Consider the following 18,798-nt stretch of genomic DNA (forward strand, 5'->3'; position numbering starts at 1 on the left):
TCCTCGATAACACTGTTCAGTAGAGCTTCTGGCCTTTAGTCTGCAGGTAGGATGTCTGCTCCAGGGTCCTTTATCCTGACAGAAGGCTTTACACCGGCCTTTCTTGTGTCTAGGTGGTATATGGTGTGACAGGCCTTCTGAAACGGGTCAACACAGCTTTCCAATCAATTGTTGCAACTCCTGTCACCTCTTTCAGAATCTAGTGATTTTGTTTGAAACTGCAGTTAAAAGGCTGCTATATTAATCCTTGAATTGATCAATGGTATCTGCAGCCTAGAAGAGCAAATGCACTGTCTAAAAGCCAATAAAACGACAGGCCCTTGTGTCAAATCTTTCTTCGTCATCCCCTGGGAATCTCGTTCTAATGCTGCTTGATTATTTAATGGTATCTTAAGAATTCTGTTCTTGACTTGCGTGCCAAGAATGCCAATCTGACTGCATTGTTAAAACTAACATCTTAATATATGGTGAATTACAGGCAGTCAAGTCTATCACTATACATCTGTCGGACTTAAATATTGTACTTGTATGCAAATGTTGGCAGGGAGGAAACATTTATTTAAAAGTTGAATGTAATGAGTAACATTAAGATTCTATCACATCAATCCAAGTAGATGGCATGTTTGAAAGCTTGGCTGATCGTCAAGGGGTATGTAATGAGCAATTATTTTCACTTATTGAATTGGCACCAACTGACAAACCTGTGCAACTCGGTGGGGACCTTCAAAAAGCAAATTATTTCAGAGCACTGCACAGTGGGTGTTTTCAACTATTTATTCCAACAATTAAATGGTATCTGTATGAATTTTACTCCTTGATACCGAGAGCACAATATTAGAGCATTTAAAGGTTCTGCTATCTGAACGTGCACTGCATTAATAAGGCTGGCATACATTAGCTAGTTCTTGCTCAAGAATATGCTAATGGGTTACTTCCTTAAGCTTTTTAAAAATATATCTATATATAAATACTCAGTGGCTTTTTAGGCCTGTCAGATACGTAGTCACCCACATAGCGTGCCTGGTGTGAACCAGACTAGCAGGGGATGGCAAGTTCTCTTTTGTGGCTCATTGGAAGCAGTTTAACCTGTTGAGGTTATGGGTTCAGGTCTCTTGCTAACACAGTGCAGCACTAGTGAATGTTACCCTTTAAATAAGACATTAATCCCTCTCCTACTGTCACTCCATCTGAGCTATTCAAAGAGGAGATGGGAGCTCTGTACCTGCTCCTGGCCCATATTTATTCTTCAACTGAAACCACTAAGCACATTATCTGGTGATTTGTCATTGAGAGAGGTAGCTTTGCAGAAATTGGTTGCCATGTTTTCATACTACATAAGTGACTACCGAACACTTAATAGGAAAAGTGTGGAGCTTGAAGGATCATAACAAGCATCACAGACGTGCAAGGTCTTTCTTTTCAGTGTAGATATTGGATTTTTATAATAATTCAGCACCTTTCCTTAGTTTTGCAACTTAACCAGGGCAAGATTGAAATTCTGTTTCAGAATCTTGAGCATAATCATTTGTTACTCGTGGAATTATTCTTTGGCTGAAACTGAAGAAAATCAGAAAAGCAGAGAGTAATGGTAAGTGACAGTGTTTTTCAGACTGGCAGCAAATATAGTGGTGTCACTAGCAGTTGGTATTAGGACCACTGTACTCTGCTTTGTATTCATAACCTGGACTTGAGTACACTGGGCGTAATTTTAAAATTTTGCAGCTTGTATAAAACTTAAAATGTAATAAACAGTGAAGATAGTAGATAATTTAGGAAGTGTAGCCTATTGAGGTCAGGCACATAGCTATTGAAATTTAAGAGGGAAGTGTGATGTAATATGTTTTAGTAGGAAGAATGAGTGGGGCAATATGAACTTAATGGTAGGATTTTAAAGCTCGTGCAGGAATCTAGAAACTTTGGGGTATATGTCCCAGCATTCTGGTGTACAAGTTGAGAAGACTTAAGAAATATGGGATTCTTCACTTTATTAATAGTGAGAAAAAGTGTAAACATTAAGTAGTTATGCTCACTAGTTTGGTTTCAACTAGGGTAATGTTCAATTCTACTTTAGGAAGTATGTGTAAGCCTTGGAAATGGAGGAGAGATATTAGTTGTGGGATTTCAGTTATGTGGAGAGAATGCAACTAATTCTGCACTTGAGGGAAAAGTTGAGATTTGATAAAAGTATGCAAAATTGAATGTTTTGATACATTAGAAAAGAAGCTACTTGCTACAAGCATCAGTTGACAGTCCAAGGACACTGATTTTTGCAAGTGTTTGGTAAAAGAATTCAATGCAATTCAAAGTTGTTTTTTAAAACGCTATCAAGTTTAATGTAGAATGCTCCCAGTGACTTTTGAAAGGAAATAGGATACTTACTTGATTGGGAGAGGTGGGTGGAAATTGCATAGCTATTGGGATAGAGCTCAGAAATGAGATGTCTTGGATGACTGAATCAATTAGTCAGTACAAGCACAATAGGCAGAACGGCCTGCTTCACATTGCATCATTTTGTGATTTCCTTCAGTTAGTGCTTTTGTTATTTTTGAAAAATATACAGTAATTATAACACCGAAGGAAGCCATTCGACACATTGTGCTAGTTCTTTTAAACAGTTGACCAGTTAGTCCCAGTATTCCCGCCCAGCAATATTTTTCTGTCTATATAGTGATTCACTTGAAATGAGTTTTTTTTAGAAAGACATTTGAGGATTGACAGGTCTACTCTACTGTTAACTTGACAAATTAATGCTAACATTATTTAATACCTATGTATAATTTCATAAGTTGGGGCTGTAGACCTCATGTTTAATCAACAAAGTTGTTGAAAATACCAGACAATCTTAGCAGGCCTGACCACATGTGAGATTTGAAACTGGGTTAATGTTTCAAGTCTGACTGTTCTTCAGAACCAAGGAATCCTATTAATCCTGTTATTCTGTCCACAGATGTGGCCAGACCTGCTGAGGCTCTCCAGCATTTTCTCTCTTTATTTCAGATTTCTAGCATCTCAGTGTATGCTTTTGTTACAGTGAGATGATATTCTGGGCTTAAAAATACATGATGTCTGTTTCTGCCAGTACCTAATAACTTCAAGTTTCATCCTCAAAAATAAGTGGTGATTTCATAGATGAACAGAGTGGGAGGGATCTCATGCCAGTTTTTGAATCTGTCTAATCTGTGCTAATGTTTCTAAGCACATCCTGTAAACTGAGCTTCCGCTGTCTCCTGGAAAAAGCTTCTTCAGGTCCTCAACTTTCCCCTATTCAAGTAAATCATTGCTAGTTTGTATTTGACCTGATTATAACTACCTTCTGTTTGTATCTTAGCTAAGTGTCCGAAGGAAGAACACAAAAGAGATGTTTGGTGGATTTTTGAAGAGTATGATGAAAAGTGCTGATGAAGTACTCGTCTCTGGAGCCAGGGTAACTTTGGCATTAACTCTTAAGGAGTATAGAAATTTGGGATATAAATATAACTTTGATAATGCCATTTATATTCAGAAAAAACTTAAATTTATAAGACAACATTTTTTTGACAAGCTAGTGTCAACTTCTGAGTGACATTTTTGAGGTTGTTAAAATCCATCCTGTCATAGGCTTGAAGGGCCAAATAGAAAACTACTGTTTCTGTTTTCTGTTTCTAATTGCCTCACTATCACAGCTGCCATATCAGTGACTGGTTGCCACCAATTCCACCCACAAAAGTAGGACAAAAGTATATTAACCTCTATGGACATGACCATGACCTTCTGCACACTAAATTAATGAAATTTATCAATCCATCAAAAATAAGCTAATATAAACCTGCCTCTCGCATCTCCATTTTAAAAACTTCCTCCTCTCAGGTTAAACCTGTACCCTCGACTATTTAAGCCCAGACATTTGTGAACAAGATTCTGTGCCTCTCACTAGTTTTATATACCTCTATCAGATCACCCCTCAGCCTCTTACTGCATTTAATTATTAGTATTTACAGCACCAAATTAGATCAATTTTTTGCTTCACAAGCCTCTTCCCATTCCTTTTCATCTGACTTTACAATCTTTCCTCCTATTCCCTTCTCCCTTCTGTTTATCTCACTTCACTTAATCTAACTGTGCCAGCATATTCAAGCAAAGGCTTGAATAAAGCAGGACAATGCCAACAGATCTCATGGGTCAAATGTACTGTTTCTGTGCTGCTAAATGCTATACAATGTAGATTGAGCAGCATTCCACTGTGGTTTAGCAATTTGACTGCCAGAACTGTCTGAAGTGGATATCTTTGGAATATGCATGCCCAGTTTAGGCCCTAATGAAGGGAGAAAGTGAGGACTGCAGATGCTGGAGATCAGAGTTGAGAATGTGGTACTGGAAAAGCGCACAGATCTGGCAGCAGCTGAGGAGCAGGAAAGTCAACGTTTCAGGCTTATGTCCGAAACGTTGATTCTCTTGCTCCTCTGCTGCCTGACCTGTGCTTTTTCAGCACCACACTCTTGAAGAGTTTCTAATGAAGCCTGGGTTTCCCACATCAGTTTGGAACTTTAGCACCTGTAGTCAAGGCTGTTTCAAGAGGAGAATTCTGATATGCACTGTTTTAATGTGGGTCATAGAAATGGGCATAGGACATGCTGCTTTTTCATGAATATTCTATCATTCAAGTCTTAGTTATGGTAAATCTAACTTCTCTCCTGTTTGGTTCCATTGTGCTTGATTGACTGTTGCTAGGCAAAAACTATCTCCCTTCATTCTGAAATAAATTTATATGACCATTGAACTTTAAAGTTGAGATGTCTGTGGGGTGGGGTTTTGAGATTTCCACTTGTCTTTTAGCAGAACATCTTGACATCTCACTTGAATGGACTTATTCTAATTTTATGCTTGACACTCGGGTCATAATTTATAATATGCAAAATTCAATTCAAAGTGGCTAGAATGTGGAACTTGTTACCTCCTCAGGTGGTTGAGGAGCATAGACTGAATGCAGTTAAGATGGAAATGAGAGAAACAAGTGTTGGGGACACTTTAGATGTAATAATGAGAGGAGACTTGTGTCAAGCACAAAACTGACCCAAACCTGTTGGGTGCGCAGTCGTCTACTGTACCATACATGTTTCTTAAAGTAACCTTTTTTATTTTCCTTTGTGCAGGATGCCGATGAGTTCTTTGAACATGAGAAGACATTTCTTGTAGAATATGGCGTCAAAATTAAAGACTCAGCAATAAAGGCAGAAAAAATGACTAGAGTTCACAAAAGTATGTGTCAGTCTGCCTGTTTATATTTCACTAGCTTTTGTTTTATAAATAGCTTTTATGCAGTTTTCTTCTTTTTAAAAAAAAGAGTTGACTGCCAACTCTGCTTGTTTTGATTGGCGCTGTCTCTTTCTCCAGATGTTTCTGATGATTACCTTAGTTTATCCTCTTCCTTGAATGAACTTGCAATAGACAATAAAGCTCCACTGAACAAGTAAGTCCTTTTTTCATCTACATGATCATCCTGGTTGAGCCTGAGAAGTGATGTTCCTTCATTGCAAACTCCCACAGACTTATTTCTTTTTCCTTTTTTAAAAAAGAAATGAAGTATTTTCAGATGCCCTGGAGTAGCATTATCTACTTGTCTCTAGTCAAGAAGGTAGTGAGATGAGCTTCTGCCTTGAATCATTGCAGTCTGTGTGGTGAAGGCACTTCAATAATCCCATTCGGTAGATGTTCTAGGATCTTAACCAGCAATGCTGTAACAATTGCAATGTATAGTGTGGCTTGTCAGAATTGGTGATGGTATTACCATGTAATTGTTGTCCTTGTCCTGTTTGGTTCTTTTGAGGTATGTAGAGAGTGTTGTCCCAATTATTGTAGTATGTCCTGTAGACAATGTACATTGCTGATGATGAAAGGTTATGGATGTTCAAGATAGATGGGCTAGCAATCAAGCATTGAGGTTTTTTTGCCCTAAAAGTTGCAAGTATAAAAGTGCCTCAACTGTAAGGAGACTTTTTTGAAGGAGCTTTAGAGTTTGGGTGACCTGATTTGGGAAAAAGCAAGCTAGGTTAGAACATTACAGTGCAGTACAGGGCCTTCTGCCCTCTGTGCCAACCTGTGAAACCAATCTGAAGCCCATCTGACCTACACTATTCCATTCTCGTCCATATGCCTATCCAATGAGCATTTAAATACTCTTAAAGTTGGCAAATCTACTATTGTTGCAGGCAGGGCATTCCATGCCCCTACTATTGTCTGAGTAAAGAAAATGCCTCTGACATCTGTCCTATATCTATCACCCCTCAATTTAAAGCCATGTCCCCTCATGCTAGCCATCTCAAACTGAGGAACAAAACTTCCCACTGTCCATCCTATCTAACCCTCTGCTCATGTCTCTTTTAAGTCACTTCTCAACCTTCTCTCTAACAAAAATAACCTTGAGTCCATGAGTCTTCATAAGACCTTTCATCCATACAGGGCAACATCTTAGTAAACTTTCTCTGAACCCTTTCCAAAACTTCCGCATCCTTCCTATAAACGTGGTGACCAGAACTGTAAGCAATATTCCAAGTGCAGCTGTACAAAACTCTGGTGCAGCTGCACCATGACCTCGTGGCTCTGAAACTCAATCCCTCCACCAATAAAAGCTAACACACTGGAGGCCGCCTTAACAGTCCTATCAACCTGGATGGCAACTTCCAGGGATCTTTGCACATGGTAAGATTCTTGGTGGTGTAGATGAGCAGAGAGACCACGATGTCCATTAGCCCAGTACTCTTTTTATTTCTGTTGCTCCTTCCAAAGTGAATCACCTCACACTTCTCCACATTAAACTCCATTTGCCACCCCTTGGCCCAATGCTGTAGCTTATCTATGTCCCTCTATCTGCAACATCCTTCGGCACTATCTACAACTCCACCAACTTTAATGTCATCCGCAAATTTACTAACCCATCCTTCTATGCCCTCATCCAAGTCATTTATACAAATTACAAACAGCAGTGGCCCCAAAACAAATCCTTGCGGTACACCCAGGACCCAGGATGAGCATTACCATCAGCCACCACCCTCTATTGTCTTTCAGCTAGCCAATCTCTGATCCAAACACCTAAATCACCCTCAATCCCATGCCTCTGTATTTTGTGCGAAAGCCTGCTGTGGGGAATCTTATCAAAAGCCTTACTGCAATCCATATGCACCACATCAATCACTTACCCCCATCCACGTGTTTGGTCACCTTCTCAAAGAACTCTATAAGGTTTGTGAGGCACGACCAACCCTTCTCAAAACTGTGTTGACTATCCTTAATTAACTTATTCCTCTCCAGATGATAAATTCTCTCTCTCCTATAACCTTTTCCAACACTACTCAGAACTAAAGTAAAGCTCGCTGGTCTGTAATTGCCAGGGTTGTCTCTACTCCCCTTCTTGAACAAGGGGACAACATTTGCTATCCTCCAGTCTTGTGACACTCATCCTGTAGACAATGATGACATAAAGATCGAAGCCAAAGGCTCTGCAATCTCCTCCTGCTTCCCAGAGGATCCTAGGATAAATCCCATCCAGCCCAGGGGAGTTATTTATTTTCATACTTTCCAGAATTGCTAACACCATCTTGTGAACCTCAATTCCGTCTAGTCTAGTAGCCTGTATCTCAGTATTCGCCTCGACAACATTGTCATTTTCCAGTATGAATACTGATGGAAAATATTCATTTAGCGCTTCTCCTATCTCTTCAGACTCCATGCACAACTTAAAAGGTGTCTAAGTAGAATTACAAAGGGGGAAGTGAGCTGGAAGGTTCATGGTATACAGTACAGAAGAGGTCCTTCAGCCCATCAAATCTATGCCACCAATCATTCTGCATAATAATTAGAGAGCAAGAATTTGGGGCTTGAAAGTTGGTCCTCTGTGATATGTGTAGCATAGACAGCATTCAGCAGGTTTAAATTGGAAGTGGCAAGTGTTTGTCTTTTAATTTTTATATTCATTACCAGGTCAACCCTTTTGTATCAAACAAAATTATTTTTCTCTTCAACAATAATGTGAGGACTACAAATCATTCTTAATGAATGAAAATGTGATTTCTCTTTCTAGCTACTACATGAAGCTTTCAGACGTGTTTGAAAAGCTCAGGGTAAGTCTGGATTATTTCAGTGCTAATTAAAAAATAATTGCAAACAATAACTTGGACGTAAGTTTAAAAGTTGCATGTTATCCATAGGGATTCACTATTGTTTTGTAGTGCTTTGCTTAAGGAAAAGGGTGCATCTGTCCCACTATTCTGGTAGCTGACAGGTGACCTATAACAGAGCATTTGACTTGGAAGGAGTAGGCTATTTGGTCCTTCCAGTATGCTCCACAAGAGTTGTAAGTCTTAGCTCCATATCTATGATACCCTTGACCAAACTAATCTGTCAAGCTACAAATATTGGATGATGAGATTTGCTTTTCTTGCCACAACCTTCTTAATGATTTTAGGAATTGATGTCAATATGTTGGCTGGTACTTCAGTGTTACATAAAGGTGAGATCACAATGAGCAGATGATGGTTTGAATAATAACTTCAGATGAAGCAACTCCTTTGCTAGTTCACTTATTTTTGAATAATGTTACTAAAAATCTCAAACTTTGATTGTATTAATCTGAATTTTCACAAGTATTGCTGTCATTGGAAAATCTCTACTTCATGAATTTTTCATTCGCTTAACTGGGCAAACCAATTAAGTGATATGGTTTCTTGATTGATTTGAGAAATTTAGTTTTCCGGTTATTTATTCACATCCTCGCTGAGAGTCAACGAGCAGTTGTTGTAACATTGGAGTTAGTGAAATCCTCAAAGATGGCAAGAGTTAATTTACTGCTAATTTTTTTTTGCCATCTTTCACTTTGTAAGTTGCAGAGCAGTTACTGAGAAATCCTTTAGTGAGCCTTCGTGGCTTGTGAAAATCAAAAAATGCAAATGAGTTATAAGTTGCAGGATGCAATGAGAATATTGAAGGGTTTAAATGTTTTTGGTCTGATGCAGTAGTTTTGTAATCCCTGTTGAATCTGGACAGAACAATTTGTAGGAATAATAACCATGGTTACTGTAGTCTCCTGGACTTGATTTCCATCTCCTGAGGTTTTTGCCTATTTGTGTCTGGGTTCTTATCTGTTTTCGCCTTTCCTGGGAGGTTCCTTTGCCTCCACATGGCTAGTGGGCTAATGTGGTGCTTCAGGCATCTCAACAAATGGGGCAGGCATTTCTCTGTTATGCATGTCATTTTAAAAGGCTAAGCTTTGTTTCCTGACTCAAGGGAGGAAAAAGCTGAGGAACATGCAAAGTAATTGGAAAGAGCCAAGGAAGACCATGCGAAACGTCAGCTGCACTGAAGATGTGCCATGTCCATTTAGGGAAGGAGACCATTTGGCCATCACATCTGCTGCAATCAATGAAGATCTGATGACACTAGTCCCATTTTCCAGCTCGAGGCCCATACCTGTGGAACCTATGGCAATGCAAGTGAGCGCAGCAGGTCAGGCAGCATCCAAGGAGCAGGACAATCGACGTTTCGGGCATAAGCCCTTCAGGAAACAGGGCTTATGCCCGAAGTGTCGACTCTCCTGTTCCTTGGATGCTGCCTGACCTGCTGTGCTTTTCCAGCAACACATTTTTCAGCTCTGATCTCCAGCATCTGCAGTCCTCACTTTCTCCCAATGCAAGTGAATATCTAGTTACTGAGGTGTGTTTTGATTAGAATACTGTAAATCTGGTTGCACAGGAACTTAGGAAGGAAAGGGAGAAGGAAACTGAGGCTTTATTTTTAAGAAAAGTAAAGGCCCTATTTCAGTAAAGGACTTTACTGAAATAAAGTCAGTTAAATGCAGGGTTCCAGCACACTGGCACAATATGACATAGGCTCTTCAGGAGTGAGACTGGGAAATGTAAATGGATCTAGCTCTCCACTGTCCAAATTTAAATTGTCTTGACTGAGGGATTTTTTTGTTATTCAGTAAATATTTTTAAGGGATATGGAACAAAAGTGTATCAATGGAGTAGTGAAACTGAAATGCTGTGATTTAAATGAATACTGGAACAGGTATAATGAGATGAGTAGCTGCTTCTCTTCCATCTGTGTCTATCCAGTGAGGTGTTTATGTATGTTTTATAATCATCAAACAAATTTCTTTTTTTGGTGTAACTCCATATTTTCTTTGCTACTGTCCACATCTAATGCTTAATTTGAGCAAGAGTCCAAATTTAAAATCCTGAGGGCACAATCTCTTCCTTACTGAACCCTTAAACGTTTATGCCCAGTGTGGTGGTTCTCCTTACCACTTGCATTGTAATTAAAAGTCTCAATTTAAGCAAAGGAAATTCCAATGCTCTACATGTGAAAACCCATGTCCTAATGGCAACAGTTTTGAATTTATTTACTGAAGTGTACTGAACCAAACTGACGGGTGGAGGCATAGTTCATACTTGTACCATGAGTGCAGAGAAGTTCATTCATGATCCTTCACAGTTTCTGTTCCGGATGTTGCAATAGAGCTAATGCTAAACTGCCTATCTAGACCAGATTTGTACCCAGAATGACTAATTAGTTGCCAGTTTTTGCTAGTTACCAAATTTTTAACAGTTAATTCATGTGCAAGACTGGGTGAAAACGGCTGACCAAGTAGAACAAGAAAAGGACTTTCAGGAAATTTTATCTCGAGGTAAAGTGGTTCAGTTCCTTGATATGTCCCATGTGCAACTCATGCAGTTATATTGTATGGGTCCACAGGGGTATGTGAGCAGAGGCTTGCATTGAAGAAACAGTCCCTGCTAAAAAGACTGTGCAAAACCAAAAAAGCTCCTCCAATGGAGAAACCGGAGACTGTCAAATCTCATCTTTTCAGGATTTGGTCATCATCCGAGAGATGAGTGAGTGATAACAGCATAGTGGGTGTCTACATTAGTAAAACCTTCAACCAGGTTGAATAAAGTCAGAAACGATTGGATGTTATCTCAGCAGATCTGGTATTATTGCCATTCAATCCTCTAGGTTCAGCCCTCTGAAATAAACTATTTGCCATGGAAACAGTAATTAAAACTTCTTTCCAGTGCAAAACAAATTCACGTGTACATCACTGACAAAGCTACTGTTTATTACCCCGACTGTAGTTACGCAATAGAAGATGGTGGGTAACTTCAAAGTGCTACTGTCTGTGATGAAAGTGTTCCTACAATCTCTTAGAGGGAAATCTTGGAACTTCCTACTTACCACTCTCTCTCTTTTATTGATTTGTGTATGAATTGGACGTGGTACCATGCATCTGTTTTTGTTCTAGATGTAGTACGTGCATTTGAGGGGCCATTTAAATACCTTGATGAATTGCTGCAGTGTGTCCAATAGATGGTACACAATGCAGTCACTGTTCTTTTTGAAGGTTTGCCATCACGCAAACCAGCAAACGGGCTACACACAACAAAGAGAAACACTTCATCCACACTCTAACATATGGAGTGATTTTTAGGCTATTGCCTGAAGAGCAAATCAACCACCTCTGTCCTTGCTCCTACATCAGCTAACTACTCTTAACCATACCGATGATTTATTATTACTGAGCACTTATTACAGCTTTTTTTGATGGACAGTGGAATTTGAACTTAAAATTAGAGGTGTAAAATTCTGGTTTGAATTGACCTGATGGTTAAACAGGCTTATTAACAACAAATCCTTTTTTTAATGATTTATTTCTTGCTCTTTCCACGCCCCCACCATTCACAGAAAGTAGAAGGAAGAGTGTCAAGCGATGAAGACTTGAAGATGACAGAACTGTTAAAATATTATATGAGGGATATACAGGCAGCAAAGGTAATATAACTGAGGCATGTGACTTTTCAATATTGCCTCTGTTTGTAATTCTGGAAGCCATCCTAAATTTCAGGATTTGTTTCTAATATTTGATGAACTAGTCTGTTCAGCCCTTGCCAGGTTTTCTGGCAGTTAAATAATGGTGCTATGATTTTGTTTTTTGTTAAAGTAAATAGGGACTATGATTGCTGTTTTTCCTCCCTGTGTGTATTTCCTTGTAATATGGATATTTTTGAGTTTGTTTTTAAAGATTAGATTCCCTACAGTGTGAAAAAGGCTCTTTCGCCCAACCAGTCCACACCAACCCCCTGAAGAGCAACCCACCCAGACCCACTTCCCTCTGACTAACACACCTAGCACTATGGGCAATTTATCATGGCCAATTCACCTGACCTGTACATCTTTGGACTGTGGGAGGAAACCCATGCAGACACTGGGAGAATGTGAAAACTCTACACAGACAGTCGCCCGAGGCTGGATTTGAACCCAAAACCCTGGTGCTGTGAGGCAGCAGTGCTAACTACTGAACCACCATGCTGCTAAGATCATCTCGCAATTTTTAAATTAAATTGATCTTTATTGGAATGAACAAAAATACATTCAACAACTCATCCTTGTGCTTTCACCATAAGAGTTAGGAGCAGAAGTAGTCCTGGAGATATCAAGTCTGCTCAATCATTCAGCGAGATCATGGCTAATCTAATTATGCTCCATTCCACTTCCCTGTCTGTCTTCCCAAAACCCCTGATACCCTACTGACTTTAAAAATCTGCATAGCTCTTCCTTGAATAAACTTAATGTACTGACTTCGACTGCCCTCTGGCAAAGAACTTCACAGATGATCTTCCCTTAGAAGAAATTCCTCCTTTACCTGTTTTAAATGAATAATTCCTTTTTTGAGATTAGTGGTTTAGGGAGGGTCATTGAATATTTTCAACACCTGAGGTAAATTGACACCCTTAATAGTCAGGACTCAGTATCAGGGTATAGGTAGGAAAATAGAGTTGAGGTCACGAGCATCTTGAATAGTGGCGTAGGCTCGAGGAGCCATTTGGCTCCATTCCTTGTCCTAATGACTATATTCATATGAACCTTACAGCATTAGAATGGGGAATCATCATTATTATCTAAGTTTTTTGGAAGAATTATCCAGCTGTTCCTATTCCTCTACTATTTTCCTTTCACCGTATAAAATTTTTATTTTCAAGTTTTAATCCATTTTCTTTAGAGTTTAATCTGCTTCCACTACCCTTTACAATGGTGTATTTCAATGCTGTATTTGGAAAGAGAAAATTTTAAAAATCCTAATTTCCATTCTGCTTCTTAACTAAATACTGATTCTTAGTCAAAGTCCTTTTTTTTTTGGATTCTCTTCCTTAAGCTGACTTACTCTGCCAAAATTCCTAATAATCCCAGTGTTGCAATATGGCCCTTGTGATAAGGATAACAGCAAATTACTGTAGATTTTGGAATCTGAAACCAAAACAGAAAATGCTGGAAAATCTCAGTAGGTCTGGCAGCATCTGTAAGGAGAGAAAAGAGCTGACGTTTCGAGTCTAACTAACCCTTTGTCATAGCTTTGACAAAGGGTCAGTTAGACTCGAAACGTCAGCTCTTTTCTCTCCTTACAAATGCTGCCAGACCTGCTGAGATTTTCCAGCATTTTCTCTTTTGGCCCTTGTGACTAGTTTGGAAGCATTGCATCATATTTAAGAGCAATAGGACCATTTTTTTTTAATTTCATTCATAGCTACACAATATTTCTTCAACACATTGTTAACTATTTCCAGCTAGTGGATAGTCCTCAGGTTTTGTTTTTGTCGCAACTTAAGAGCATTTAAATGTTTCCCCTCAGAGTTGCTGCATGTTCCAAGCGTAAAGACTGTAAAGTATTCTCCAAAAATGGGCTGCTTTTTCAACTTTAGCTTAGCTACTGGCAATCCTCTTAAAGATTAGAATTAGAAGTCATGGGTTCAAAACCCCTTTAGAAATTTAAATACCCTATCTAAATTTATACTTTAATGCTACATTGCTAAGAGATGCCTTCACAAGTAGACATAAAAGATCCTATTTTGAAGAAGATTAAGTTAATTTTTCCCTGCCAGTCAGTATTTATCCTTAACTGAAATCACCACAGCAGATTATCTGGCCATTATCCTAGTTCTGTTGATGGCAATTTGCTGTGTGCAGTTTCTCTATTTTAAAATTATAGATTTAAATAAAACTTATAGCATTCCTATTAAAGGGATTGGTCTGATTCCAAAGCTATCTGTGAAATTCAAACTATTGAATCCAGCAGTTTATCAAGTATTGTTTAAGTTTTCAGATTGGTAAACCAGGATTTCACAGGCAATATGAAGTGATCAGGCACCGTGGCCTCACTGCAAAGATTATCTATGGTGCATTGCATTTCATTATGGAGTCAACAGTGGTACTAGTATTCCAGATAAATTATGTAACAAAACAAAATTTAAACCAAAAGGGTTTTTGATGTAATTCCCTTCCTGGTATTTGAACATTCTAGTCTAACTCACATTAACCCAGATTTCAACGAGGCAGAATATTTCTCTCACATTTTAACTTCTAATTCCTCCGTAGATTGTGCCCTCTGTTCTGGATTCCTTTTAGTGTAGAGCTAGGCTACAAGGGACTTTTTCTCAGTGGGTAGTGGAAATCTAGACCTGTCTTGCAAATAGACATGCTGAATAAAGCATTGTGGAGAAAGTGAGGTCTGCAGATGCTGGAGATCAAAGTTGAAACTTTATTGCTGGAACAGCACAGCAGGTCAGGCAGCATCCAGGGAACAGGAGATTCGACGTTTCGGGCACAGGCCCTTCTTCAGGATAAAGCATTGTGCCTAGGAGTTGGGAGGTCATGTTGCAGCTGTATAGGTTATTGCAAGGGACTTTTTCTCAGTGGGTAGTGGAAATCTAGACCTGTCTTGCAAATAGACATGCTGAATAAAGCATTGTGCCTAGGAGTTGGGAGGTCATGTTGCAGCTGTATAGGTTATTGGTTAAACCACTTTTGGAGTATTGCATGCAATTCTGGTCTCCTTCCTGTCGGAAGGATGTTGTGAAACTTGAAAGGGTTAAGAAAAGATTTACAAGGGTTGGAGGATTTGAGCTATAGGGAGAGGCCGAATAGGCTGGGGCTGTTCTCCCTGAAGCATGGGAGGCTGAGGGATGACCTTTTAGAGGTTTATAAAATAAGGAGTGGCATGGATAGGATAAACAGGTGGGGGAAGAGTCCAGAGCTAGAGGGCATAGGTTTAGGGTGAGAGGAGAAAGATATTAGAGACCTATGTTGGGCGGAAGGGTATGTTTTTGTGCTGTACATCTCTCTGACTCTATAACAATAATGAGCAAACCAAGGTAAATAGACTTAACCAATCCAACTTGATCTGATTAAATGGCAGAACAGTAAGGAGCTGAACTGCTGCCTTCTGTTTGAACAACATTGTAAACTTGAGGATTACAAAGTTTAATTTAATGACCTGCAATTAGACCGTACAATTGGCACTGAATTCAAATAGCTGTTTTTTATTAAAGTATATTAATGCAGTACTTTTCTATTAATCCAGGATCTTCTGTACAGGAGAGCAAGGGCTCTTGTTGATTATGAAAATGCCAACAAAGCCTTAGATAAGGCTCGAATGAAGGGTAAAGACGTGAAACAGGCAGAGCTCCAGCATCAAATGTGTGGTCAGAAATTTGAAAAGCTTTCAGAGTCTGCAAAGCAAGGTACAAGATCCTAAATGTCTAAGGAAACCCTTTGTCACAATGTAAGGATGAAGATTAAACTTTGTTCTCCTGTTTTCAGAACTGACTGCATTCAGAGCCAGGCGAGTGGGAGCATTTCGAAAAAACTTGATTGAAATGACTGAGCTGGAGTTGAAACATGCCAGAGTGAGTAATACGCAACGGACCTGACTTTGTTTATTGTATAAGAGCACATGCCAGCACTGTCAACTATTACCCACAGCCTATTGTTAATATTTGCATCCTGAGATTTACCCTTCTCATCCAAAAAACTGCTTGCAAGTGTACTGCAAGAACATAAAGGGCAACGTTCCTAAATTATGCTGAGAACAAGTTCATTTTTTTTGTGCAACAAGCATAAAACTGCACCAGGGGGCGATATTGTAGTGAGTGAAACTACAACCTTTGCTCCTCCACTCAAAAGGTCCATCTTTTTTTGTGTATCTAATGCACAGTTTTAGCCTCTGCACCCATATTCCCTTTGTATTAAGGATCATTCTCTGTTACTTAACACACTAACTTCATGCCAGCTTTCTGTAGGAACAGTCTAGCGAGACTCTCTCTTACCCTTTCCTGCAAGTTCTTTCCAATTGTTAATTATTTGAGCTAACTCCTCCACTCTCTGTTCCAAATCATAATATTTTTTAAACAAAGTGATGTAGCTGCCAGAGGAAGTGGTGGAGACTGGTACAATTAGAACGTTTAAAAGGCATCTGGATGGGTATATGAATAGGAAGGGTTTGGAGGGATATGGGCCAGGTGTGGGAGGTGGGACTAGATTGGGTTGGGATATCTGGTCGGCATGGACGGGTTGGACCGAAGGGTCTGTTTCCATGCTATACATCTCTGACGCTGTGGTTATTTTATATATCACCTTAATTCAGAATCCTCTCGTTCTCAGCAGTTCCATCAATGGGAACCGTAATGATTTTGAACATCTGTATTAAATCTCCCCTCAACTTTCTCTAATTAGAATAGCCCTAGATTCTACAATCTAGTTGAATAACTGAAGTCTCTCATCCTTGGATTCATTTTGTTAAATCTTTTCTGTACTCTTGCCAAAGCTTTTGTAAATATCCTAAAATGTGACAAAGGTTGGACACGACACTCCAGTTGGTATCAAAACAGTTTTCTCAATACCACCTTCAGTCATTTTTGAACATGTATTCATAGGTCTTTCTCTTCCTACCCCAGTTTCTGAATTTTACCTTTTTAGTAGTATTGTATACATCTTCAAAGAGGAGGTAATGCAGTTACAGTGAAGGTAATTCCCTCAAACGGGAAAGGCAGAACAACCAAATCCAGCACGCTTTGTTTATGAAAGGAGGTAGAAATAAGATTAAAGGAAAAAATGTGCTTATGACAAGTATCAGAAAATCAAATTGAGAGCCCTGGGGAATAATAGGTTCAGACAAAAGGTGAAAAAGCAAATAAAGCCGAGGGGAATTGAGAAAAGACTATCAGCCAATATAGAGATGTCCCAAAGTTGCCTTTGGCCACCATAAATAGTAAAAGGAGAACTGGCGCTAATTTAGGGAGCAGCAATGGGATTTAAAGCTGAAAGCATGACTGAGGTGTTAAATGGTAAAGACAAATGCAAAGAAAAAGATGGTGACAGAGGAGAAAACTCTGGAGGATTTGAAGTTGATAAGGCAGAACTATTGGATAGACTGCTGAATTTAATGAGGCACCACGACTGGATGAAATGTATCCAAGGATTTTGAGAGTAGAAATTGCAGGGCAGTAGCCGCAATCTTTGTCTTCTCTGGATTCAGGGAAGGTGCTGGAAGACTGGAAAATTGTAAAGCGTATTAATTTATTCAAAACAGAACTGAAAATCTAAGCCCAACAATTGCAGACCAGTTAGTTTAACTGTAGTGATGGGGAAGCTTTTAGAGACCATTATTCTTTGTAGAATTGCTAGTTACATGGAAAAATGTGGGTTGATTTTAAAAAGTCAGCATGAATTTCTAAAGGGGAAATCCTGTTCAGCCAACTTGCTGGAGCTTTTGAAGAGTTAACAACAGGCTCATTAAGGGAATGCTGTTTAATGTAGTGTGTGTGGACTTTCAAAAGGCATTTGAGTACCACAACGGACTTAATGAAAGTTAAGGGTCAGGAACACAATTGGTACAAAATTGATAGGAAATAGTAATCATCAATGGGATTCTTTTAGGGTGAAGGACTCTTTTTCTTCTTTTTCCTGGTGTACGTTGATGATCTAGATCTGCAAACTCTGAAATAATCCCGTGCATGCTGATACTAAACTTGGCAAATTGGAAGCCGAGGAGGATTGTGTAGAGCTCCAGAAGGGTGTAGACAAATTGGATAGGTTACAGATAGGTTTTCGTGCAGAGTTGTGAAGGAATTTAATAGGAGCATTGAAATACAATAGAATTGTACCTCTTTAAGGGGAGTGGAGGAGCAACTGGCCTCCACAAACCAAAGGAAGTGGCAGGACAGTGTAGTAAATAAAGCGTATAGTATCCTCTACTTTATTCATACGGTCATAGAATACAAGAGCAAAAGGTTGATGTTGAACTTGTGTAATGTACTCATTGTTCCCTAGTTAGAGTATTGTGTAATGTGGCACCCAGAACTGTACATGCGCATTCTCTCAATACATCCATAAGTGGTTCCAGGGATAAAGAACTTCAGTTATGAGGATAAATTGAAGTTGGGACTGCTGCCCTCTGGAGGAAGAATACTTCGAGGAGATCTGATAGAAGTTTACAAAGTCGTAAGTGGGCTGATTGGGTAGATAGGGAGAAACTGCTCCTGCTGATGAACAAGATCATCTCTTTGAAATTGCATTCTTATTAGTTTCACATCCCTGTTCTTTTTACACTTATCATTTTAAGTATTTAATGGCTTTTGAAAGTTTTTTTGTAATTTGAATTCCTCTTTCCTTTCAGTGTCATAGAGTCATAGAGATGTACAGCATGGAAACAGACCCTTCAGTCCAACCTGTCCATGTCGACCAGATATCCCAACCCAATCTAGTCCCACCTGCCAGCATCTGGCCCATATCCCTCCAAACCCTTCCTATTCATATACCCATCCAAATGCCTCTTAAATGTTGCAATTGTACCAGCCTCCCCACTTCCTCTGTCTGCTCATTTCATACACATACCACCCTCTGCGTGAAAAAGTTGCCCCTTAGGTCTCTTTTATATGTTTCCTCTCTCACCCTAAACCTATGCCCTCTAGTTCTGGACTCACTGACCCCAGGGAAAAG

At 39.3% G+C, this 18,798-nt stretch overlaps 1 protein-coding gene across 1 annotated transcript in view; it reads left to right on the forward strand.

Moving 5' to 3' along the window:
• The window catches only part of snx5 (sorting nexin 5), a 49,838-nt gene that overhangs the window by 28,344 nt on the left and 2,696 nt on the right, over positions 1-18,798 (forward strand). The window contains exons 7-13 of the mRNA XM_043696339.1: positions 3,329-3,424; positions 5,130-5,235; positions 5,371-5,446; positions 8,054-8,093; positions 11,713-11,799; positions 15,383-15,542; positions 15,622-15,707. Coding sequence (XP_043552274.1) covers positions 3,329-3,424; positions 5,130-5,235; positions 5,371-5,446; positions 8,054-8,093; positions 11,713-11,799; positions 15,383-15,542; positions 15,622-15,707 — 651 coding nt within the window. The remainder of the gene's footprint in view (positions 1-3,328; positions 3,425-5,129; positions 5,236-5,370; positions 5,447-8,053; positions 8,094-11,712; positions 11,800-15,382; positions 15,543-15,621; positions 15,708-18,798) is intronic.

This window comes from Chiloscyllium plagiosum, chromosome 9 (genome assembly GCF_004010195.1).
Source record: "Chiloscyllium plagiosum isolate BGI_BamShark_2017 chromosome 9, ASM401019v2, whole genome shotgun sequence".
Lineage (NCBI taxonomy): Eukaryota > Metazoa > Chordata > Chondrichthyes > Orectolobiformes > Hemiscylliidae > Chiloscyllium > Chiloscyllium plagiosum.